General features: G+C 25.2%; 5 protein-coding genes across 5 annotated transcripts in view; 2 read left to right on the forward strand and 3 right to left on the reverse strand.

Moving 5' to 3' along the window:
* Window positions 1-8,266, forward strand: part of LOC126901347 (uncharacterized) — a 16,940-nt gene extending 8,674 nt beyond the window's left edge. Inside the window, exons 10-17 of the mRNA XM_050677752.1 lie at window positions 4,349-4,372; window positions 4,536-4,565; window positions 5,679-5,711; window positions 5,910-5,939; window positions 6,137-6,169; window positions 7,037-7,069; window positions 7,439-7,471; window positions 8,047-8,266. Coding sequence (XP_050533709.1) covers window positions 4,349-4,372; window positions 4,536-4,565; window positions 5,679-5,711; window positions 5,910-5,939; window positions 6,137-6,169; window positions 7,037-7,069; window positions 7,439-7,471; window positions 8,047-8,052 — 222 coding nt within the window. The 3' untranslated portion in view covers window positions 8,053-8,266. The remainder of the gene's footprint in view (window positions 1-4,348; window positions 4,373-4,535; window positions 4,566-5,678; window positions 5,712-5,909; window positions 5,940-6,136; window positions 6,170-7,036; window positions 7,070-7,438; window positions 7,472-8,046) is intronic.
* A 2,171-nt stretch (window positions 8,267-10,437) lies between these two features.
* LOC126901341 (E3 ubiquitin-protein ligase RMND5A-like) lies at window positions 10,438-11,822 on the reverse strand. Its single transcript, XM_050677743.1, has one exon. The coding sequence runs from the start codon at window positions 11,820-11,822 to the stop codon at window positions 10,722-10,724; it is 1,101 nt and encodes a 366-aa protein (XP_050533700.1). The 3' UTR covers window positions 10,438-10,721.
* A 5-nt stretch (window positions 11,823-11,827) lies between these two features.
* On the reverse strand, window positions 11,828-12,870 carry LOC126901351 (small integral membrane protein 8). The gene is made up of 3 exons (XM_050677758.1): window positions 12,702-12,870; window positions 12,537-12,637; window positions 11,828-12,084 (listed from the first exon to the last, which is right to left on the reverse strand). The coding sequence occupies exons 2-3, from the start codon at window positions 12,633-12,635 to the stop codon at window positions 11,926-11,928; spliced, it is 258 nt and encodes an 85-aa protein (XP_050533715.1). The 5' UTR covers window positions 12,636-12,637; window positions 12,702-12,870; the 3' UTR covers window positions 11,828-11,925.
* Window positions 12,871-12,975: 105 nt separating this feature from the next.
* Window positions 12,976-19,025, forward strand: LOC126901334 (kanadaptin). Its single transcript, XM_050677732.1, has 10 exons — window positions 12,976-13,399; window positions 13,464-13,718; window positions 13,801-14,017; window positions 14,088-14,265; window positions 14,467-14,609; window positions 14,814-14,974; window positions 16,727-16,909; window positions 16,977-17,259; window positions 17,731-17,798; window positions 18,824-19,025. Exons 1-10 carry the CDS (start codon window positions 13,139-13,141, stop codon window positions 18,941-18,943), a joined length of 1,869 nt encoding a protein of 622 aa, XP_050533689.1. The 5' UTR covers window positions 12,976-13,138; the 3' UTR covers window positions 18,944-19,025.
* LOC126901332 (WD repeat-containing protein 91) lies at window positions 18,960-23,482 on the reverse strand. Its single transcript, XM_050677728.1, has 13 exons — window positions 23,164-23,482; window positions 22,695-22,818; window positions 22,303-22,443; window positions 22,124-22,239; window positions 21,878-22,068; window positions 21,661-21,806; window positions 21,484-21,586; window positions 21,208-21,349; window positions 21,013-21,134; window positions 20,545-20,824; window positions 19,905-20,126; window positions 19,342-19,515; window positions 18,960-19,261 (listed from the first exon to the last, which is right to left on the reverse strand). The coding sequence occupies exons 1-13, from the start codon at window positions 23,281-23,283 to the stop codon at window positions 19,109-19,111; spliced, it is 2,034 nt and encodes a 677-aa protein (XP_050533685.1). The 5' UTR covers window positions 23,284-23,482; the 3' UTR covers window positions 18,960-19,108.
* Window positions 23,483-24,382: the final 900 nt, after the last annotated feature.

Here is a 24,382-nt window from a genome sequence, read left to right on the forward strand (position 1 = left end):
TTCTCATTGTATTAATACCAAGTTTGTAAATATAATAGACCTTAGTATTATATAGATTTTCACTGGTGATAAATAAATTCTAATTTTAGTTAGAATAAGTACTGTTTATGTTTTTATCTGAATTAAAGCCGGTCGTTAGAACGTTAACAATTTTCATGGAAAAATCCATACACATAACATATTTAGAGTGAAAAAATTGTGTTTACTTCTGTCCTTTTTTGTAAAATATAGCCAGCTTTTAATACCGTAGAATAAATACAAAAACATTTCAATTTCTACAACATTTAAAATGTTACATAAAATTAACTACAAAACATAAATAGAAATTTTTTCACCAAATTATACCTTAAAATTTATTCTAAAAAATGGCTATTTTGATTTTTTTTAAACATTTCTCGTAAATTTTTGAAATTATAATTTTTTATTTAAAAATTATATTTATTACATTATTATTCTAGCCCTTAAGTATATTAGATATTAAAAAAAAAAAAATGAGCAAAATATAATAACTGGATCAAAAGTTATTTAAGTTGTCAATGAGTCCTGTGTATGAGCAAAAGTCAGCGACTAACATTTCTTTGTTGCAAGAAAGATTTTACATATATGTTATGGATCCGGCAAATAGTATGACTGGTCACATATCAAACTGGAAAATTTGAGCAAACAATTAAAACAGTCAAGTGAACCAATATTCGAGTGAATGCTGATGACGAAGATGATGATGATATTAGCAGACACGTATATTCATTTTTACAGCGTGTGAGATCAATGCTAGATGCAAACAAAACATTTGAGAATTTGAAATCATGACTCATGATTGAAGAAGCTAGATTAACTCAAGGGACTAGTTTTCAGAATGAATCAACTGAATATTGTGTGCTTTCAGAAGAATGAGTACAGAAAAAACAATTTTGAAACATTAATAAGTGTGAGAATTTCAACAAAAATTAAAATCCTATAAAGTGTAATTTCTGTTAACGTGAAGGTCATTGGAAACGTGACTGTTTTGTTTATAAGAAGGCACAAAAATATAAAAATAGTGAATCACAACATCTAATGAGTAACGCGTTCAACAGTTATTTAACAAAAAGCTGAAATCAATAAATGGTATGTGGATTCGGGTTCCAGTGACTATATGTATAGACACATTGAATGGTTTGTAGATTACAAACAGTTTAAAACTAACGTGGAAGTGCGTATTGGAGACGGAAATACAATTAAAGCTCACGGCAAAGGTAATATAAATGTACTATTTTTTTGCAAATGGAAAATGGACTAGAAAATGTTTGTCAGATGTTCTATACGTTCCTGGGTTTTAAAAGTTACTTTATTCTCGTCTGATGCATATTTGGACAAAGAAATAAAAATGATATCTTAAAGTAAAATGTGTAAATATATTAAAAATGGTAAAATTGTTGCAGAAGGCGTACGTGATAATAAATTGTTTGTAATGAAATGCTACTGGAACAGAACATCATACAGGCCAATATAGTAAAAAGGGTTGAAACATTGCAACAATGGAATCAGCGAATGGGTCATCAAAATTTTCAAAATTTTATGTACAAAATTATTTCACTCATATGCAAATACCATTTGAAGACACGGGCAAGGACGATTTTGCAAAGCGTACATTAATGGGAAACAACATATAAAATCGTTTCCATTGAGTAAAACAAAAACAACAGCACCAGGCGAAATTATACATAGCGATGTATTTGGGAGCCAATGGAGCAAAATCCACTAGGTTGTAAGCGTCATTTTGTATTATTCAAAAAGACGACTATACAAATTATCGTTACATATATTTTTTGTCAAATAAATCAGAGGTAAAAGAGAAATTACGAATTTATCTTAATTTGATTAAAAATCAAATAGATGTATCAGTAAAAAGCCGATTCATGTATATTTGTAAGTAGTAAAAACAACGATTTAGTAATTGTAGCTATTTTTGTAGACGATAGACTAGTGGAGGCAATAAGTAACGACTCATTGAACAAATTGATGACGTACTTGAAGGATAATTTCAAGACTAAAGAAACTATGTTAGACCAATTTTTTGGTATTGAGATCGATCATAGACCATACTGGTCGATTTTTATACACCAAAAATCTTACTGTAAGCGAGTATTATAGAAATTCAACATAGAATTGTCAAATTCAACATCAGTTCTTGCAGACCCTCGACATTTGCTAAATCATAGTTTGTCAGATTCACGACAAGCAGAGAGAGTACCATATCGTGAAGCTGTTGGCAGTTTGTTATATTTGAGTCAGGTAACAAGACCTGATATTACATATGCGGTTTATGTTGTCAGTCGATATCTCGAGAAGCCACAGAATATACATTGGAATACAGTTAAACGTATATTTAAAAATTTAAGAGGTACACTTAACTATTGTCTATTTTATAATTCTAGTGCTAAACTTGAACTCGTAGGATACAGTGATGCTGATTACACTGGGGATACAGTCACGTGAAAATAAATATCAGGTGCTATATTTATGATGGACTATGAAATAATTGCTTTGGGTTCGTAAAGGCAAAAATCAGTAGCACTATCAACGGCTGAGTCAAAATATATAGCTCTTAGTCAGGCAGTACAAAAACTATCACGGTTGTCATTACTAATAAGTAATCTCCTGGAAATTCGGCGAAATACACCTATTATGCATGCGGATAACCAAAGCGCAATAAGATTAGTAAAGAACCCAGAGTTCCATAAGAGGACTAAACACATAGATGGGCACACAAAAATACACTGAAGGTTTGTTTGTGTTAGAGTATGTGTGCAGTAAAGAGCAGCTGGCAGATATCATGACAAAGTCGTTGTCAAGGATTCATTTCCAATACCTCAGGTCACAAGCGGGAATAATTAAATTGAATTAATATTGTAAATATAAAATAAATCTTATTAATTGTAATTTTAGAGGATGTTGAAAGTGAAATAAAATTTAGTGTAACATTTATTTTATTTGTTAAGTAGAACATTTATCAGTTATTCTGATGTAGATTACAATATAGCAGGCTGTTATATGATACGGCTGCTTCAACGAATACCTCCACGGTATTCGGAGGGCAGTCGCGCCTACGTGCGACCACTGCCGGGATCGCCCGGGAGAGGCAGATAACGCTCTGCACAACCTCCGGTGCGAGGCGTGGGCCCAGGAACGGGACTCTCTGGAGTCTCGTCTAGGGTCCACGCTCCGAGTCGGGCCCTTGGTGGACCTGATGTTGGGAAGCCGGGAGGAGTGGAGGCTCGTCCAGGCGTTCGTCGAATCCATCTTGGAAAAGAAGGAGGAAGCAGAATGCCTGAAACAGAGGCAGCCGCGCCGCCCGGTACAGGAGGACCTAAGGCACTGGTTTAGCCCGGCGCCTTAGGTATTCGTGTTTATATGTTTTATGTGTTGTGAGTTTTTGAGACGGCGTGGGCCGCCCTGAAGTAATACCTAATGGCAGTTCCAGGGCGGCCTACAATTAAGCCGGTCGTGGAATAAAAAAAAAAGGCTGCTATATGATTTGTTTTTTTTTTTTTTTTGGGACTATCAGGCGACGGTCAGTGGTATTGTCATTGTCGTTACATCGTCATTTGCGTCTTATGTTAAAATTATTGTTTTTTACTTTTTACTAAATTAAATTGTTTGCAATACTTTTGTATAGACAGTAGTTAAATATTATTTTTAACTCCTTTCTTTCAATTAAATAAATACATCATAGTAAAATAATTCTCAACTTCGCATTTAAAACAAAAACAGGTTCGTTAAATTCTGATATCCTTAAATATTAAATGTATAATTATAATCTAACGAATAATAATGACAATAAAGTTTATACTAACACCATACAAGTATCATATTGTTGAGAGAGTATTATGGGGTTTGGACCCTTTCCAACCAATGTCCTATTTATTTTGATTTTAATTAAATTTTTAAAATTAATATCCAAATAATTTTGATTTTGATTTCATTTTTAATCCATTATTAAAATTGAAATTACATTTTTTTGACGGTATTATATGTTTTGTGAAATTATAATTATCATATTTTAAATTAAAATTATTTAAATGTGTGGTCATACAGTAACTTGTTATACGAGTACAATAATATAATTTCATAGTTTTTCAATCCAAACAATAAAAAATGTGTTTATCGTAGAATTAATGAATATATCAATTATATATACTCTGGCCAACTTTCTCTGTTTTATACTCATATTAAATTTAATGGTATATCTTTAAATTTAAAATAAGATAGCTGTAGTCAATACAAATCACATTTATTTTTAAATCTCAAAAACTGAAAACTTTATTAATTTTATTTCTATTTTTGAATTGGATTTTGTTAATTTCAGAATAAGATTATGGAGAATTTTAAGGTTAGTATAGTTTATGTATGCAAATTGTTAATGAGAAATAAAAAAATTATATATTTTACTAAATTAATAGCTGTTTAGAACAAGATTTTTTGTTTTGTGTAAAGTTCTTTAACAATATTTCTTATTAGTTTTTCAACATTTAAACGGTTCTTTATTATTTCAGAATGTTTTGTTTCAAATGGAATCAGTACCAGTTAGTATAATGCTATTAAGTTTACATAATATAAACTTAAGAGAAAAATGTTAAATTATAATTATTAACATCAATAATTTTATATGACATAGAATATTAATACACAGTGTGTATTAACAGTTTTAAATAATATTTTTATTTTATGTTTATTTATCGTATTTTTCAGTCTGTTTTAATAACATAATGTTTTTAGTAAATTCGTATAGAAATAGTATTTACATACTTGATTATAAAAATATTATTGAAATGTATATTGCAAATAAATATGAGTTTTATGTTCATTTTTTAAATAAGAACTTTTTATGTATTAGTTTCTAATTTTAGTGAAAAAGTAAATTAACAGCTAATTAACCGCCCATTATAAGATCAGCCTATCAAAATGTAAAAATAATATTTATTGTTATTTGTATAAAAATATCTATTAAAAAGAGGAAAAATAAATTTAGTTCCATTGAAAATGTTATAGTTGTGCTTACTGTCAAATGCAGCACCATATTTGATTATAAGTACATAACTGTATAATTCACAAAATAAAATAGTTACTATTATATTATATGAATTATACAAATATTCTGATAGAAAGTTCAGAATATTTTAGCTTCAATACGAAGCTGAGTAAGTATTAATTTTACCATAATGTGTTTATATATATTTTTTAAATCTGTCACTACTTTTTTTCGAGTCTTAATGGATAAATTTTTCAACGATACTTTTAAATATCATAAATAGTAGTTAGTTGAAAACATAACCCTTAAAAATTTTAAAAATTTACCCAGTTTTCTGTAAATGTGGGAATTTAAAAAAAAATACCATTTTTAAAATCGATAAATTTCGAAATTTTTTAAACTTTTAAAAAAAACACTGTGGAACACTATACTTATAAATCAAAGAACTGTTAATAAGGAATAATGAAGGAAATAGGAGTTAATTTTGCTTTTGGAATAATCCTTCAATTTATTGAAATTCAATACTATCTACAGATTTTTATAGAAGCATTTTTATGACAGTGATTTTAATCATTGTCAGAATCATTGTTACTTGTCCCAACTATGCCGCATCTTCCTGTGCTGGTTTTTTTCTTTAATTGATATGATTTATTTTGTTTTTTTTCAGGTTGATGATGATTCAATCAGTCAACAAATATATGTAAGTTCGCATAAAATTTTTAAAATCATAAATACTAAAAAAAGCACAAAATGGAATAAAAAATACATTCTTTGCTAGCGAATCGTTAATACTAGTGGATTAACAAATGATCTAGATAAAAGTACTCTATTACCTCGTCCTTTGTTGTTAAGTAAATATATAATAGAATACCAAAAATATTAAACTTATTTATTTCAGAAAGGATATTACTCGAAGTCAAATTATACCGTACGTAAGACGAAAATGCATTTTGTATATAGTAATATTTATGAAAAACTTGAATAAAATTATAATAACAACAACCAAACGTTTTTAACTATCATATAACATTCAACTAACATTATTTCTTTTTATATTTTGTATAAGTAAACATATAAATATTTTGTAAAAAATTTTGTTAATTGTTACCTTGTTGTTGATTCTAGTCGAACATTAAAAACATGAACAAGGCATTAAACGTGAGTATACAGGTCTTGATTTACTAATTCGTGGAACCAATACCATTTGTTATAATGGACACCTTAAATACTCATGGTACAAACATGACGTAGTGAACAAATTATAAACTATTTATTAAAAAAAAAATATATCAAAATACACTATTTACAAATTAAACGATATACAGAGCAATCAATTAAGGTAAAAACACTCATTATTAAAAAAAAAAAAATTGAATAATTTCAATTTTTGTAAAGTAAGCATATTGTTCGATTAAAAAAACTCTACAATTATATGCAATTAAATAATTTTTATCTCATCTCTTCAAGGATAAGAAACTTAAACTTTAATTTTCTTTAATAAGAACCCCTATTTTTAGATGTTTAAACAATTTTGACTATATATTCTTTTTTTATTAGAAGATGTACATCACCTAATATACCCTGTATATATATCTAATATATATATATATTATGAGCGCATTGCATGTATACTGAGATAGGCGCTAATGAACAACGTGATTATTCAAGTGTAATTTCGTCATTGTACGCTTATACTGTAACAGTATAATTGAACTTTAGAAAAATAAAAAGTCATCTAAGATCGAAAAAACTTAATTTCTTCCAAATTATTTTCAAGTAGGCCCAGCACATGTGTTTAATGTGCTCCCGTAAATATAAATACAGATATTAACATAAATATAGCACTGTGAGTGTAATGTGAATTGTTAGAAATAATCAAGCACATATTCAGAGAAGACTTTGGATTCCCTAATTAAATTCTGGGGCTATGTGCATGAAATTAATATATAAGAAATTTAATTTTTTTTTGTTTAATTATAATTTCTTGTATATTTTTATTGATTTAAAATTTTTTGTTTATTACAGTCAAGATTCGAAACGATTTTAAAAGATTTTAAGGTTTGTAATAATTATATAGTTTTGTTGTAACATATTATTAGCTCCCAAATACTTGCCTAAATGTACGCTTATGGTAAATAAAAACTACGGTTTATTAATATAACTAGAAATCGAGTTAAACTTACTAAGTTTTTAATGTTAATCAAAAGTTCCTTTTCGATTATTTTTATATTGGTGTATTTTAAATGGGAAATGCCTAATTACAAATAAACGAAATGTACATCTAGCGTAGAAAAATAATAAACTAATAATAATGTAATGAATAGAGTCATAATACAAGACAATGAATTATAACACTAAAGATATTTAAGTAGTTTTAATAAAATAAAATAAATAGTATTTAATAAAATTATATTTTTAATATTTTAGTTTAAAATGAATACTGTGAAACAAAATTTATCGGTACGTTAATTAATAATTAAATATATATACATTGAAATTTGAATAAATAAAGTTTTAATCCTTATAAGACAAAAAAGATGAGCATAAAAAATACTTCATGATTAATTAATTGAGACAAAATATTTAACTAAAATAAACCAAAATAAAATTCTCAATATTATCTCTTGTACGTTATAATTTTTTTATGCAATTAAATGATTCATATAAAAAGTTTTTACTTTCGATATGCAACACATTAAATTTAAATTTTATTTATATTATACTTTAATATTAATACACTGCGTATTTAATTCAGTTTCCTCAAAAACACAGTTCTTTTTGTACTAACAAAAAGCTAATAATTAGCTTTTTGTTAGTACAAAAATATCATATAATTATTATATGATATTAAATAAATTAGTTCTTTAATATTTTTCTGTTATAATAATTAAACATAATTTCAAAATAAATGTACTATATTATCATCGCCACATAAAAAATAACTAAGATATAATTAATCTTTTTATTAGGTATAATATTTATTAAAAATAATATTAAATAAAAATTTAATCGTGATTGCTTATTTATTTTTATAGATGTAGAACATTCAAGAAATCTTAAAAGAAGTAAAATAATTAACTTTGTTGGTGAATATTAGAATATTTCATATATCTAAAGCAATATATCATTAATATGCAAAAATAATTCCAATAATTGTGTTTTCAAATGTTAGATTTTAAACAGATTACAATAATTATCTTTTAAGATTTATTTTTTTATATTCAGACACCTAATGTAAAAAAAATAATTTAAAAACAAATTATTATTGTCAATTCATTTATATTAAAAAAAAATATATATAATGTTATTTTTAATTATTCATGAAATATAATTACAAAACGCTTTATAAAAAGGAACATTATTATTTTGTTTTTCTTAGTAACATAGACGCAATTTGATATTGTACAATAATTTAATATTGTAATTTTTACGGAGAAATTAGTTGTTACTTCTATGGCAAACGCGTAAAAAAAATTAATGGATTGATGCAGTACTTCTCAATAAAAACAAAATTTTGTCTTTTATTATTAAATATATACTGATCTACAAGAAATTTTCATCAGAATCAAAAATATACTTTTCTAAATCAATTTTTTGCGCTGTTTTAAATTCTGCAATTAGACTTCTCTATCAAGTCTAATTTTTGATATTATTACGAATTAGTAAAAAATGAGTATTCACATATAAAAAAAAAAAAAATTTTGCTTCAAATTATTACTAATTTTGATTTTTAATGTTTAATAAGTGCGAAATGTAACTTCTAATCTTTTTTTTTGGTCCTTAACGGTTGACTTTTGTGAGTTTTTAGTGAAAAAAAATTGAATTTGTTACTATAACTTTTAGTTCAACTGGTATGTTTGAAATTGATATCGTTATATAGAAAATTTTATGAGAATTACAAAAATTGTATTGTTAAGAATAATACGCTGTCAGGAAATTTTATAATTACTATTTACAGTAAATTTATCAGAATAGTTCAATTTTTTTTTTTTTAATCTTTATTGTAACAGATCAGTTAAATAGAAATCATAGTAATCATTTATAAGTAACCTTTGGTATTTAAAAAGATTCTATAATTGAAATATTCAGAACCTAATTAATTTTAATGATATACTTTATCTAAAAAAACCAATCAAAAAGTAGTTAAAAAATCTACTCAATTGAGTGTATAATAAAATTTGATTATAATTGTAAAAATTCATTGTTAAATTCAGGTGAAACTAAAAATCATTTTTTTTAGAAATGATTTATACAGTAACATGTAACCAAAATTTTTTGAAATATTATAGATTGGTAGTAGCATACACCAATAAAGTTAAAGAGGAATAAATTATAAAGTAAAATTATTTAATTTTGTAGCTCAAACCTAATTCGATAGTAAATACTTTAAAAACATTAGAAATTAATGATTTTATTTGTCTATATGGAGAACATGGGTTAAGTAACTTTTACTTGATAAAGGGATTTTTTTTCAATTTTTGAGAGTAATATCTTCTACTAAATACAAAATGTTATAATTTGTCGTATCGTTGAAAAAAATAGGTCAAATCAGAGCTGAGAAAATAAACGACAGCCACAAAAAAAAACCACATAGTAAAATAATTTTAATATGAATTTTTCTTACGAGGGGAGATTATAGTCATGAATATTGACATAAGGACAGAAAGTATTACTAAAATAGGAAGAATGGCCAAAGAGAGCAAAATTTGATCTAGGTACTAGTAATACTGTACGAGCACCATTGATTTATTCTTCTAAATATTTGCTACTACCATAACATATTAAGGGCACTCATAAAACAGTACGTCAAAGCTCTGGACCAAAAATAGCGATTATTTCTATTACATAGGAGAAAAGTTTTCTACGATAAATGATGCAAAGATAAACGAGGGAACTTTTAATGGACCACACTTTTGGAGTTTATTTGAGCACATAAATTTCGTTAAAAAAATGAATAATAAGAGATCAGCTTGGCTTAGTTTTAATTATGTCACAAAACTTTTTGGGATGAATAAAAGTGAGAATCACTACATTACTTCATCAAGGCATAAGTGAAATGGAGTGTTGGTATCAAGGAATTAGGAATGTATTTTGGAATACATTTATTGTGTCACTATTTTATTCTTCTTTCTTCTTACTTTATTAAGTGTTTCATAAAGTTATGAAATAGAATAACTCTTGACTTATTCTCTTTGATACAAAAATGCAGCCGTCTATAGGCATACTAATAAGTATATCTATAAGGATAATTTGTACAGATAATATATTTATACTCAGCTTTATTTATTTTTACAGATAAGATATGTTGTGGCATTAGCCAAAATAAATTGTTTTAAATTCTTGACTCTACATATACATAATAAATAAATTGGTTATGAATATAAAATAAAATAAATTTATCAAATCAGAAAATTTTTTAACCAAAATTAAATGCTGAAAAAATGTATAATTTGTATACTATATTACATTCATTGACACAGATATCATTTTTTATAACTTACCACTAAAATAAAAGTACATTTTACTCCTGAATATTTTTTTAAGTATTAATTGTATTTATTTTACTAGATAATTAGTTTACAATATGAATTAAAACTTTAAAAATTGAATATACCTTCATATTATTTACAAAAGATAAATTTCTTATGAAACATTGAATTGAATAAACAAAATTGATATTTACACTAAAAACAATATTATTATATACATTTTAAAAATGTATAACCCTAGCTTCAGATGGAAGTTGCTCTTTAGGACAATATGGACATTTTAATCGACCAGATCTCTCCAACTTATGGAGAGCATCTTTAGAAATTACATGACCACAAACTAACATCATTGGAGGATTAGATGAACTACTTCTAGTTCTTAAAATAGGACATGCAAATACAGAATGATAAGCAAAACCAGTATCAATTTTGATAGGAAGTTCATCATTTTCATTCCAAACTCCACCAACATCTCGACAAATGGCTTGTTTAATATCCAATAGAGTAGGTAAAGCTGAACAACCAACATTTACACTAATACTTAGTAAGTCATCATCACTTAAACATGATTCTTTTAAAAATAGATCAATTACATCATCACGTATTTGTTCAATGTTTGGAAGGTACAACAACATTCCCATAGTAGACTGTATCTCTTTTTGTTTATCTAAAAAATTGTTGAAATTTGCACGAGCATAAACAACAGCTTCATAGTGATTTCCTTCACTTAAAATATCTAGAAAAACAATTTGATGAAGTTTAAACTCTAAATCTGATTTTTTGGCATCTAAATGAATCTTATTTTGTCGAACCCATTCAAAAGCTGGTTGAGTATTTTTACGTTTTAAGCAATCAACAATATGATTTAAATGTAAATAATGTTGTTTTTGTCCATCATCAATTGTTAAGCCCACTTCTTTTAAAAATTCTTCAGCAACTTCCCACTTTGAATCTTTGTACAAATGTAAACATATAATTTTGTTTAATATCTCTTTTTCATGATCAGTTTTAAATACTTTCTTATTACTAGCTTCAGTATAATCACTAATAAAATTTTTGTCAATACTTTTTCCAACTCTTGAAACATCACTATGCCATCTTCTATGTTCATTAGTGATTTCTTTAATGGAAAGTTTTATTTGTAAAATTGTTGAAGATAACTCACAATGATCTATTCCAGAACCTTGACTCTCGAATTCTTTTTTATATCTTTCCAATGTAGATATGAATCTATGTAATTGAAATTGCCATTTTTGACCATATTTGTTGTATTTAGCTAATATTTTTTCAACATCAGCTTCCACATTTTGACAAGCATCCATAGTATTTATTTATTCAATCAAAACTATAATTTAATTAATTTACTTTTTTAATGATAATTTTATTTGAGACAACAGGAAAAAAATGATAAGTATTATCTAATATTCATTCCCATTTTGACTGCTTGAGTTTGTAAATTTCATGGCGACCATCTTCAGCAACTGTTGGATAATAACCCATTTTTTCATACTGATGTCTCATGTATATCAAGTAACCAAAGGTAAACGATATAGAGACAACTCCTAATGCCATAATAACTTTATTCTGAAAATTGTTTTAAAAAAATATGTTATAAAATGACAATTTAATAACAATTATTAGACTAGAATAGAACTATTATATTTTTTATTAACACATTTAATCAAAAAATAGTAAGATTTCTAGTTAATAATTTTTTTTAGATCTAATCAAAAAAAGTAATAATTAAATTATTAGTTAAATAAAACAATATGTATATAAGAAAATGGTGCACATGATTATAAATTTATGTAAAAAAGCTCAACAAAATTACTAAAAATGTATACTTAGTGTTTAACTATTAAATTCATTCCAATATTTTAACTAAACACTACTAAGTTTATAGGAGATTATCAAATCATGGATAATATAAGTTATAGTCTACTGTTAAACACTATAAATAATAAACATTATGATAAATATTTTTATATTCATCGAATGATAATTAATAACTCAAAAAACAAAGTAAAAATATTTACAGGTTTTGAATAAAGTTCAAAATTAATAATACGAAAAACTCTTGATGTTTTTAGAGACCTAATACCATCTCCGGGTGTTGTTGGTTCTTGACTTTTCATACCTTTAAAATACAGACATTAATGAATATAACACCAATCAAAACACAATAAATTAAATGTCATTACCTATTATTCTTTACACATGCATTTAATGGATTTTAAGAAAAACTACGAGTGTAAACTAAAAGTGTAACAATCAATAGTAATTAAGGATTAATTATAAATTTTTACCAACTATGAAAATTAAAACATGTTGAAAGATGTTATAAGTCAAATTAAGTACAGTGTAACACTACAGATAAGGTGAGGTAATACATTATCAATGGAATACAAAAAGCTTACCACTGCAGTGGTTTATGATATATGAGATAGAGGATTATCACTTATCAAAGATTCTTATTTATCATAAACTATTTAAAATGAATAAGTCAAGAAACGATTTTCAAATATTAATAATTTCTTGTAAATAAATACATTTATTATTTTTATGTCTTAGTAAAGGACTATAAAATAAACATTTATTGAATTATATCTCTAATTGTGTATCATTTTGAAATTATATTATGGATACTGAGAGTGACAAGGGAAAAACTCCGTTTAAAGTTCCTCAACTTCTTATAGGCTCAAGACCCGGTATAAAAAAATCTATAAAAGATGTTCAAGAAAAAAAATCAGAAAGTAATGAAAATTTGAAATTTCAAGATGATGGCTCAGTAGAAAAAATCACAGATCCTAAAGAAAAGCCAAAAAAAATATCTCAAGTGCCTATTCCATACGATGAACCATCATGGGGTGGAAAACCAGGAGATAAATATTTTTTAGAGGTATGATGTAAATTTTTCTGAAATTTTATACATAAAAATATGTGTACTTATATATCTTCTTTAGGAAATGAAATCAGGTGTTATATTAAGTGCTATAACATTAGAAGGCAGATCATTTCATTGTTTTGGTCGTTTAGATAATTGTCATGTTACTTTGGCACATCCCACAATTTCTAGATTTCATGCAATTCTTCAATATCGATCAACATTTACAGCTAATGATGAAAAACGTGGATTTTACTTATATGATTTAGATAGTACTCATGGGACATTCCTTAATCGAATGAGAATAAAACCTAAGACCTATGTCAAGGTTCATGTAAGTTAAATTTTAGAAAATAATTCAAATGAAATTTAATAAATTAATTTTTTTTAATTTTTACTTCATTTATACTGTAAAGGTAGGTCATTTGATAACTTTTGGTGGAAGTACTAGAATGTATCTTTTACAAGGACCATCAGATGATGAAGAAGAAGAATCTGAACTAACTGTTACTGAATTAAAAGCAAAACGACAGGCAGAACTTGAACAAAAAGAAAGAGATAAAAAATTTATAAAATTAAAATTAGAAGAAGAAGAAAGAAAAAAATTAGAACAGGGTGTAGATTGGGGAATGGGTATGTGATATATGTTATAAATATAATGTAAATGAGATATTCTTAATTGAGAATCATTTATTATAAACAGGTGAAGATGCTGACGAAGAGGGAGATACTAAAGAAAATCCATATGCACCTAAAGATAATGAACAGTTGTATTTAGATGACCCCAAAAAAACATTGAAAGGCTGGTTTGATAGAGAAGGACAAGAACTTGAGTATGATGTTTCAGAAAAAGGATTTGGTACTTTTACATGTCGCATTGAGTAAGAATTACACTGAAAATAATGATTTAAATACACATAAATAAAATTCTACAAATTCTGGGGGTTCCATTGTGTTGTACTAAGCTGTGTAGTTTTTTCAATCTTTTACGGCACAAGCAGTAGCTTTTAGAGAAGATGTAAAATATAATTAAATGATTAATTAATAATTAATGACTAATATGTTTTTTTATTTACATCTAGGTTGCCAATAGCTAATATTACTGGTAGACCTCAGATTGCTGAAGCTACAGTTAGTGGGAAAAAAAAAGAAGCAATAGTTCATTGTGCTTTAGAAGCATGTAAAATATTAGACATGTATGGCCTTTTAAGACAAGCAACTCATGGTAATAAAATATTATCTCAGGATAAAAAGAAATCCTTTTTTTTTTTACATTAAAATTAATAATATATTGTATAATATATAAAATATTCAAAATAATTTCTAATAATTAAAAAATTAATATTTTGATGTCATATTAGATTTAAATGCACTTAAAGTATAAATAAATAAAATACATTTTACTGATATTAGTTTTGCATGTATTTAGAAAGTAGAAAGCGGAAGGAAAAAAATTGGGAAGCCGATGATTTTTATGATAGTGATGATGACAATTTCTTTGATCGAACTGGAGATATTGATGCTAAACGTAAAAAACGAATGAAAAAGTTTGGTAAAACTGTTGAAACAGTTGATACATATGAAACATTGGTATACAATTTTATTAATATTATTTAAAATTAAGAATAACAATTAAATTGATTAAAATTGGAATTTTTTTTTTAAAGATTTTTAAATGGAATATTATTAGCTGTTTATTAGGGTGGTCCTCCAAAAAAAAATTTGATTTTTTGTTTGCAAGATATCCTAATTTTTTTGAGAAATTCTTTTATTATTCATCGTTTTTGTTTAAGTACGATATTCATCTCTTTTAAGGACTATAATTAGCAAATAGATTTATTTAAATTTTTATAATTACTATAACAATTTTTAATTAAAAGTGTATTAAAATGTGTAATTGGGTTTATAATTTTAATTTTTTTTTAAAAAAACAATCTGTACATAAAATTTATAATACATTTTTTTGTTGACTTATTCAATTACATAGCATTGAAAGGAAGTTACCCAGTTGTAACACCTCAATTAGTTTTAGTTAAAACTGTATACAAATTATAGTTTTATTGTTGTTGTTAATTCGTTAAATCAATAAGTCTTAGTAGCATTTACATTTGAGTCTTGTTGTCTCGGTCTATTGTTGAGTCGAGTTTTGGTAGGTTATGTATTGAAATTGTATAAATTTTTGTAATTAAAGGGTTTGTGTTTATATTAAGTTTTGAGTGAAAACTAGTATAGTATAAAATAGCAAGTTCTTTGATAGTTTTAATGTTTAAATCTTTGTGTAGGTTATTATTTGTTACATACCATAGCGCACCAGTTAACATTCATAATGTTATATTTTGAAAGGATTGTATTGGTCGAATGTTAGATGGTTTTGCTGGTCCCCATATTTGAATACCACAAGACCAGACTAGTTTGATTATTGATTGATAAATGAGTAATTTTGTTTTGAGAGGTAATTTAGATTTTAGTAATGAACGAAAGATAAGAAGTCTGCTGTTGGTTTTTTTCCTTTTGTTTTTCAGGCGAAGTCCCCGCGTCAATCGTTTGTCAAAAATTAATTTTAAATCTGGACATTTTTTGGATCTGAGAGCAAATGTTATATGACTCGACTTATTTGCATTTATTTTATAAATAATTTTAATTAATATAGTTTTATTTTTTTAACAGAGCTTTCATTGTCTATCTTTTGCACTGTGGATACAATTTCCTATATATTTGTACCACATTTGAAGAATAAAGAGAAATTTTAGTTGACATTAAATTAATTAATATTTATATACTTGTAATTAGAATTGCTTTTCATTTTTATTTCTAGTATTTTTATCATTGCACTCTTCCATGAAATTGACATCCTGCTTGGCATTATCGTTCACTATTTGTAATTCTTCAACAATTTGTTGACTTGATAAATAACATGGGTGGTTTTCTTATATAGTTGGTTCTATATCTAAAAAATCTGTACTTATTTCATATATTTTGATTAAGTCCAGAGATTGGTAACAAAAAAAAAAGAAGTTGGTAGCTTCTTTGTCTAAAAATCTGTTACATTTCAATTTTTAGGTGCATTTCTTTATCCAAATTCATTTTCTTGAGCTGCATTTAGTTTTAGTTTTTTGATAACAAAAGACCACTCTACTGTTTGTATTAGTAAACCGATTTTATTTTTGTACTAAATTTCTTTCTATTAGATAAGAAAAAAAGGAGAGTTAAATGTTATAATGCGATTAAGGTAATTTGATTGCCTTATAATTCTAGAGATTATAAACATAGATAAATAGCTAACATTAAAAAAAAAAAATAGGTTTTTATGTGGTTATTAGTTTTTCTGAATTTTTATTTTAGATAGAAAAACACAAACTATTGGCTGCTGACATAAAGTATACATCAAGTAAACTTAATAGGTTAAATAAAAATGTAAATAAAGAATATGGAGAAGATAAAAATGAAGAAGATTCTTTGGAATCATACATGGCTGATTTAAGAAATTATAAGACTGTTGATAAAACAGAAATTGAAAAATTAAGAGTAAAATTATTTAAAGAAATATATATTATGAATATTATTAATTTAGTATTTATTTACTTTTACTTAGAATAAATTAAATGAATTACAAGAAGAAGAAGAAAAACTTAGAAAAATAATAAACATTGTTAAACCTACTTTTTTTCCTGAACTAACAAAACCTCAGGTAGAAGAAATCAAAGCAGCAGTTGAAATTAATTCAAATAACAGAATAATTAACACTGAAAAAGTCATAAAACAAGTAAATAAAAAAGAAGAATTTAATAAAACTGAAAGTCCAGATATGATGAAAGTTACAATTTTATCAAATAATGATGTTGATGTTAAAAAAGACGGTGCAAAAAAGGACGAAGGTAAAATAAATATAAACCAATGGTTAATATTTTTATATAAAAAAAATGTATGATAATTATGAGTGGATCGGATACTAAAATCTATAAAGAATATAAAGTAGTATTAAGTTCTCTCTATAAGCATAAGCTTTCAAGAAATAATGTTAAATTTAGATAGTATAATAATAATAATTATTATTATTATTTGAATAAAATAAATATGAAACAAAAATAAAAATGGCACTTTAATATAATAGCTTTTTTTTTATTCAAGATTTGATAAAGTATTATGATATAGTATAAGTTATGTTAGCTGTTAAATTTTTCCATTATGAGTAGTAATTAAGAATAATTTGTGATACATAAAACATATTTAGTTTTTTCAGATTACATTTAATTACTGAAATTTATTAGAGCTTTCTACAAATGCATTTGATTAATATTTTTTTACACTTACTAATTTATTGTTACTTTAATTATTTATTGTTTTAGAAAAAGTGTTAAAAGAATTAAAAGAAGCTGAGAAAAGGCAAAAACAGTTGGAAAAAAAAGAAAAAAAGGTATGTCAAAACAGCTAAATAAAAATGTTTTAGCTTAATTGAAGTACCTGCTGCAACAACTTGAGAACTTCATTTTTTATAAAAATTAATTTTTGATTAAGTATTACAAAGAAAGTGCTTTATTTTTTTTTTAATAACGGTTATATAAAACAGCTAATAAGTCATTGAGTTTTAATACATAAGACAAGATTTTTTTTTAGTGCTTCAGAAAACTGTTTTGTAAGTTTGTGTTTGTTACAACAGGTCTATAAATTGTTGACTAATTGAAAGGCTTACTAATAGTTGAAATTTAAATTCCAGAGGTTGATTTTTTTGTTTTTTAAACATACTTCCGATTCCACTAGCATGTCAGAAAAAATGATCAAAAATCGTATTAAGTGTTTTAAACATCTTAGAGATCTAATATAGTTTTCTTAATCTATTTGAAATGGTGCATCCAACCTTCATTTTATCTATTATAAATAATAATGTACAACATTTTATACATATATATTTTTTTCTACCAATGTAGTATTTTAATTATAATTTCTGAAACAAAAGATATTATGTCTAAAATAAAATACACACATTACATCTTTCATATTGCACACTCACACTATATAAAAAAAAAAAAAAAAACAATAATTATTTATACAGTAATAGAAGGGATTATTTAATTTTTAAATTAAAAAAATAGTTGAAATCTGCTTGGGGACACTAATGTCTCCCAGGAAGTGTTAAGTAGCCAAAGTATCCCCCTTTTCGAGCCTGTATTAAATTTAGAGTATTCAACAAGGTATTCACTAAATAAATTTTTGTGGCATCTATTATATCTTTATAGAAGTTAGATATATAACAATAGAATAGTTAAATGGGTATTTAATGATTAAAACTAAAATTCACTTTGATTAAAATTGGATGATTTTTAATTTTAACACATTTTATTTTTGCATAATATATTCACTACACATGATAATTTTTCTTTTTTTAAAGTGAAAATTAATACAATTTATTCACTTTTCACTTACATATTTCTATTATTTTAGATTATTGCCAAGAGTGTAAAAAAAGATATGGAGGAAGATTTTGGGAACATGGTTTGGAGACCGCCAGCTAACCAAAAGGGTGATGGACGTACTAGTTTAAATGACAAATATGGCTATTAATAATTTTCTATTAATATAATGAATCTATTAAATTTTTTTTTTGTAAAATATTGCTGTAAATAAAGTATTATTTATATAATTATTTATATTATAAATAATTTTATAATATTTGACAATAATCAAGAAATTAAAATCATTAAATAGTTAATTATAAAGTAGTTAAGTTCATGGAGTTAAAAGTGTAGATATACATATGGTACCATCATCTGAACCAGTTACACATGTGCCACACTGATTAAGAGATGACCAATCACAAACAATAGGAAAACTTCTGTGTTCTTTTAATGATAGAACTATACTTAATCCACTGCTAGTAATCTATTAAAGAAAAAATAACATAAGAATATCATTTAGAGAAACCATTTAAAAACCAATGTTTCGAATATCATTTATTTTACTTTATAAATATTTCCTCCATTATTTTGGCTATGGGATAATAACATGTAACTGCCAGATTGATCTATTGTAAAAGCTTGGTTCAAGCACATATTTGATTGGAGTAGATTATCATTTTTAAGATTCACTTCCCAAACACATGACTGTTTATTGCCATTCATACTAGTTCGACAAATCTAAAATATATTATTGAAGCATTACAAAATAATATGCAAATGTTGACAAGAAAAATAAATAATTTCAGACATTTTTCGATAAGAAGTTTATGATGCAATCTAAAATAAAAATAATAAGTATAAAGTATGAAATTGTTTAAAAATTGAAATTAAAATTATATTTTAGAGAAAAGGACGACACAGTAACAAGATTGGTGAAGTGATATAAGGTGTTTTATTAACGGCAACATTTTTATTCAAAAATATTTTTATATAATTCTAATCTTATACAATTATACCACTTGTTTTCATCAAAAATGTACTTGTAACATTTATTAATGAAGCCATTAATATCTGTACATTATAATTTGTAAGAATAATGATAAAAACAGTAATAATTAAACAATTACTTTTTTATCAGCTCCTAAAGTATAACAATCATTGTGGTCTGGAGACAATTGTAAACACATTAAACAGTCTGTATGTGGAGTCCATCGGTCAACAATCTCACTATGTCTAAGATCAACAGTTCGTACTGAGCCATCAGTACATCCAGCATATAGCAATTGTCCATTATGGTTATAAGAACAGCATGTTACAGCCACATCATCATTTCCCAGAATAAGTTGCCTCTATAGTTTGTTAAGATAAATAAATCATGTTAGGATTGTACTAAAAATTTTTATAATTATATTTTAATGAATTTTTACACATATAATAATTAGAAAATTAAAGATATATAAAAATAGGGAAAATTGTTTTAAGAAGTCGTACATTTTTCATGAAAAATTTAATTTAATATATTTAATTTAACAATCTTCATAATTATAGCAAAACTTTTTATCACTATTAACAAAAATTTCAAAACTACTTTTAATATTAAAAGTATAAGTGTAGATAGTTTTATTGGTAATAGTTAATTATCAACATATTATTAACTTATATTTTTATATCATTTTATTTCTAAAAATAACCAATGACATACATGATGTTTTAGTAATTTTAGTAGCTTTTTGAGTTAAATATTTTTAGTTTTAATTAATGACTAACCTCCATTTTTTTTGTTTTGAGATCATATAACAATAATTTATTATTATCTTTAGAAACCAAGGAACATACAAATGTAGAGTCTGTAGGACTACATTTAATTGTTTGAATTCTTAAATTAGATGACTGTTTGAAAGGATTCAATTCCCATAAGATCTTCATTTCTTTGGCATCATACAAAATTATTGTACAGTCATCACACCCTAGTAGTATAAAGCGATCATTAGTTTTCAGCCAGTCAAGACTGAATACTACTTTTTTTAAATTTGTAGAACCAATAACTCTGAAAAAATAGTATTTTTAAAACATGTTACAATAGAGGTTTAAGTAAGTAAAAAATATATGCTTTTCTTCTTTGTAACATTTAAATAAGTATACTATACAAAATAAAAACACTTATTATTTCTTATTTAAGTTTTTCTTTTTTGATTCTTAGAAATTTTATAATGATGTATAAACAAAGAAAATTACTTAGGAGATGGTGCAGCAGTCCAAATTTTCAAACAACCATCACTGTCAGAACTAGCTATAAGTGAGCCAGACAAATTGAATCGACATTGAGTGATTTTTGACTTGTGTTCATTAAATGACTCCTAAAGAAACAAAATATATTATCAAAATTTTAGCTAGTACTATGAAAAGTATTAGTTTTTTTTAAGTAATTACTTGACTCAATAAAAGAAATGGAGGAACTTTTTGTTGCTTTTTGTCTAAATTATCTAAACTTGTGTCTCGAGGACTTCTATTGCGAATAGAATCTCGTTCAAGAGATATTGATCGTTTTGATACTGTTCTACGACTACTTTCACTAATAAGAAATATAATAGACTTATTAATCATTTTTAATTTCCCGTTAAAGAAAATATGCTTATAAATACAATCAAAGATCTTTTACTTTCAAAATAAATTTAAACAAAATATTATCAAAAATAAAAATTTTACATAGTACTTCCTAATTTATTCATGACATTTGAAGAAGGAGATGTTGATAGGCTTGAAGATAGTTTAGAATTAGCGTTTCCAAAATTTTTTTTGAAATTAGTGTCTAAAATATAGCACATCAATAAAATAAATAACTACTTTATAAAATTATAAGAACAAATCGATATTATAAAAAACCTGTATTTGTTGGAATATGCTGAGGTACACGTTTTGTGTTCATCTGTTTTCCCAATATTGGACTTGTGGGAAGTCCTCCTATAGTTCGTATAAGTGTTCTTAATGACTTCATTGACGTTTCAGTATCAGTGTTTTTTATTGTTTCTCTATTTAAAATATTTCAACATAAATTACAATTAAGTACAATTAACATATTTAGTTTTAATTTTTTTTTTACTGAGAAACAGTATAAAAGTCATCTATTATATCAATAGGCGGTTTTGTAGTATAAGATCCACTGACTGTATTATACTTTGGTTGAGATACTCCTTCAGTAAGTTTTTGTTTTAATATATCAATTTCATCTTGGAGTCGTTTAATTTTATTAGCATCTTCTTCATATTGGCACAATCGAGGTCGTGGTATAATCTGTGTGATAAATCATAATTAGTAATTAAACAATTAATGTAATTATACATCTTACTTGATAAACAATGGATAAAAAGTTATGCAATGATACAAAAAAAGAATCCTGCCATTGTTTAGTGAAATAAATAGCAAATAAAGGATTTTCTTCTACATTCTTAAGATATGGTAACACTTAAAATTATCAATACCATTAATAATGAAAAAAAAAAAAAATTGAAATAAAATTAAACTTACTAAACCAATCTTTCCATTCTGCTTGTGTTTGTAAGTCATTGGTCATTTTTATTAAAAATTCATTAACTTTATCAGATCGATTGTTAATTATTGCATGAACAACATAAAATTTGAGCAAACTGTTTTCCAATTTTTTTACAGCTAAAAAATGACTTATTAATTATATAATAAACTTAATTGAATCATAGATTTTAAAAAGGGCTCAACTAGGATTTTTAAGAGACGCTAAAATATGAAAAACTATTATACCATTACAGTTTAGTATGCAATATATAACCTTAAAATTTTTTATTAAATGAAAATAGCACTTTAAGTTTTTTTAATTTTCCAAGATGAGTCCTTTTCAAAGTTGGTGATTCATTTTCAAACTCAATTTACTAAATATAACATACCTGATGATATGTCATGGTCCAATTTTGAAAAAAGTTTATTTTCAAAATGTGACCATAATTCTCGAATTAAAGTAAAGTCATAAGAATAAACCAACTGTAAAATTTGATCTACTAATTTATCAACCTAAAATAAAATAAAATATATTACAGCAGTAAAGATGAATTTATAATATATAGATTGTTCAATAAGGAAAATTGTCAATTGTATATATATGTATATGTATATAGTAAAATAGAAGAAGTAGTTATTTTAAATATTTTAAGATTGAATGACCACACATAATGTGTTTAATTATTGTTACCATTCTGTTAAATGGAAAAAACTATTATACATTAAATGTTAAATAATAAAATTTATAGTTATTTTAAAATTATAACAATAAGTTTATTTGTAAAGATTAATTTTTATGGTTTTCAATAATAAAAAATAAATAAATTATTAATAAATACAAGCTGAAATGATACTTACTCTGAATCCCTTATCTTTGTCAGCTTTAATATCAAAATCAAACCATTTTAATGAGTTGGTAAATCCTCGAAATAGTAGGTACTCTCGAATCAATTCATCTATGTGCTGCATATGAGGCATAATGTTCAAAAATACATAAAAAATTACAATTCAAAACAGTGTTATTTAATCTAATATTAGGAGAAAATAATCATTGACATGATAAAATGTTTCCATTCAAATAATACTGTCCAGTTAAAAAATTGTCAAAACATGTAGAATGAAAAATGTATGTTAATTGTCTATTAAAATTTATGTTATTTAATATCTACTAAATCGAAGTTAGATATTATTAAAGATAAAATAAATTTCATATCATTTAATCTGTGGTATTATCATTTATCAAATTCGCTCCTGATTTTGATAACAATTTACTAAATAGAAATGAGTAAAAATATCGTTAAGTATATTACATGAATAATTATTTATTATAGTAATTAAATTTAGTATGAAAATGGTATTCAATAATTTAGTTTATTTTTACGGAGAAATAAAAATTTATAAAGTTGTTGTATACAGATGATTCTCTTAATATTAACGACTTAATGACTCTTTAAATAATAATTATAATAAAAAATAGTTATAATCATCATCATCATCTATTATCATCAAGGCAACCCTTGTCGTTGAAGCCATTCCTCTTTGTTTGATGCCAAATTCTTCAGTGAAATAAATGACACATAGTTCATGAATTCCAGGATATTTTCAAAATATTGTTTTCTTGGGCATCTTCTTGGTTTCTTCACAGTTATTTTTCCTTCAAAGATGTTGATTAGAAAGTCATTTTGCCAGATGATGTGTCTGATTAACTTAATTTTTCTTGATTCAATCACCTTCATCAGCTGTCTTTCTTCTCGTAGTTCTTCTAGCACTTGCTCATTTCTTTCTTGTCTATCCATTTTATCTTTGTCATTTTTTTCTATATCCATAACTAATGATGTTAGTTTGCTTCTATCTTTCTTGTCAATTGTCCATGTTTCACAGCCATATGAAAGTACACTCTAAACAAATGTTTTCACAAATATTTTACATGTACCAATGCTCAGATGTTTATTGGTGAGATGCTGATTCTTATTTTCGAATGCTTGCTTTGCCAATACTATTCTTCTTTTGATGTTTGGAGTTGATTTGTTATTGGAAGCTATATTTTCAAAGTAGCAGAATTCTCAGACTTGTTTTA

This window comes from Daktulosphaira vitifoliae, unplaced genomic scaffold (assembly GCF_025091365.1).
Source record: "Daktulosphaira vitifoliae isolate Bord-2020 unplaced genomic scaffold, ASM2509136v1 Scaffold_3, whole genome shotgun sequence".
In the NCBI taxonomy this organism is placed as follows: Eukaryota; Metazoa; Arthropoda; class Insecta; order Hemiptera; family Phylloxeridae; genus Daktulosphaira; species Daktulosphaira vitifoliae.

What these genes read in the sequence shown, in the direction of transcription:
- LOC126901341 (XM_050677743.1), bottom strand. Translation starts at nt 11,822, where the DNA reads ATGGATGCTTGTCAAAATGTGGAAGCTGATGTTGAAAAAATATTAGCT.
- LOC126901351 (XM_050677758.1), bottom strand. Translation starts at nt 12,635, where the DNA reads ATGAAAAGTCAAGAACCAACAACACCCGGAGATGGTATTAGGTCTCTA. An exon ending in TTGAACTTTATTCAAAACCT is followed by an intron (nt 12,085 to 12,536) that starts GTAAATATTTTT and finishes AACAATTTTCAG; the next exon opens with AATAAAGTTATTATGGCATT.
- LOC126901334 (XM_050677732.1), top strand. Translation starts at nt 13,139, where the DNA reads ATGGATACTGAGAGTGACAAGGGAAAAACTCCGTTTAAAGTTCCTCAA. An exon ending in TTTAAGACAAGCAACTCATG is followed by an intron (nt 14,610 to 14,813) that starts GTAATAAAATAT and finishes GCATGTATTTAG; the next exon opens with AAAGTAGAAAGCGGAAGGAA. An exon ending in CGGTGCAAAAAAGGACGAAG is followed by an intron (nt 17,260 to 17,730) that starts GTAAAATAAATA and finishes TTATTGTTTTAG; the next exon opens with AAAAAGTGTTAAAAGAATTA.
- LOC126901332 (XM_050677728.1), bottom strand. Translation starts at nt 23,283, where the DNA reads ATGCCTCATATGCAGCACATAGATGAATTGATTCGAGAGTACCTACTA. An exon ending in ACAAAGATAAGGGATTCAGA is followed by an intron (nt 22,819 to 23,163) that starts GTAAGTATCATT and finishes ATTTTATTTTAG; the next exon opens with GTTGATAAATTAGTAGATCA. An exon ending in GGACCATGACATATCATCAG is followed by an intron (nt 22,444 to 22,694) that starts GTATGTTATATT and finishes GTCATTTTTTAG; the next exon opens with CTGTAAAAAAATTGGAAAAC.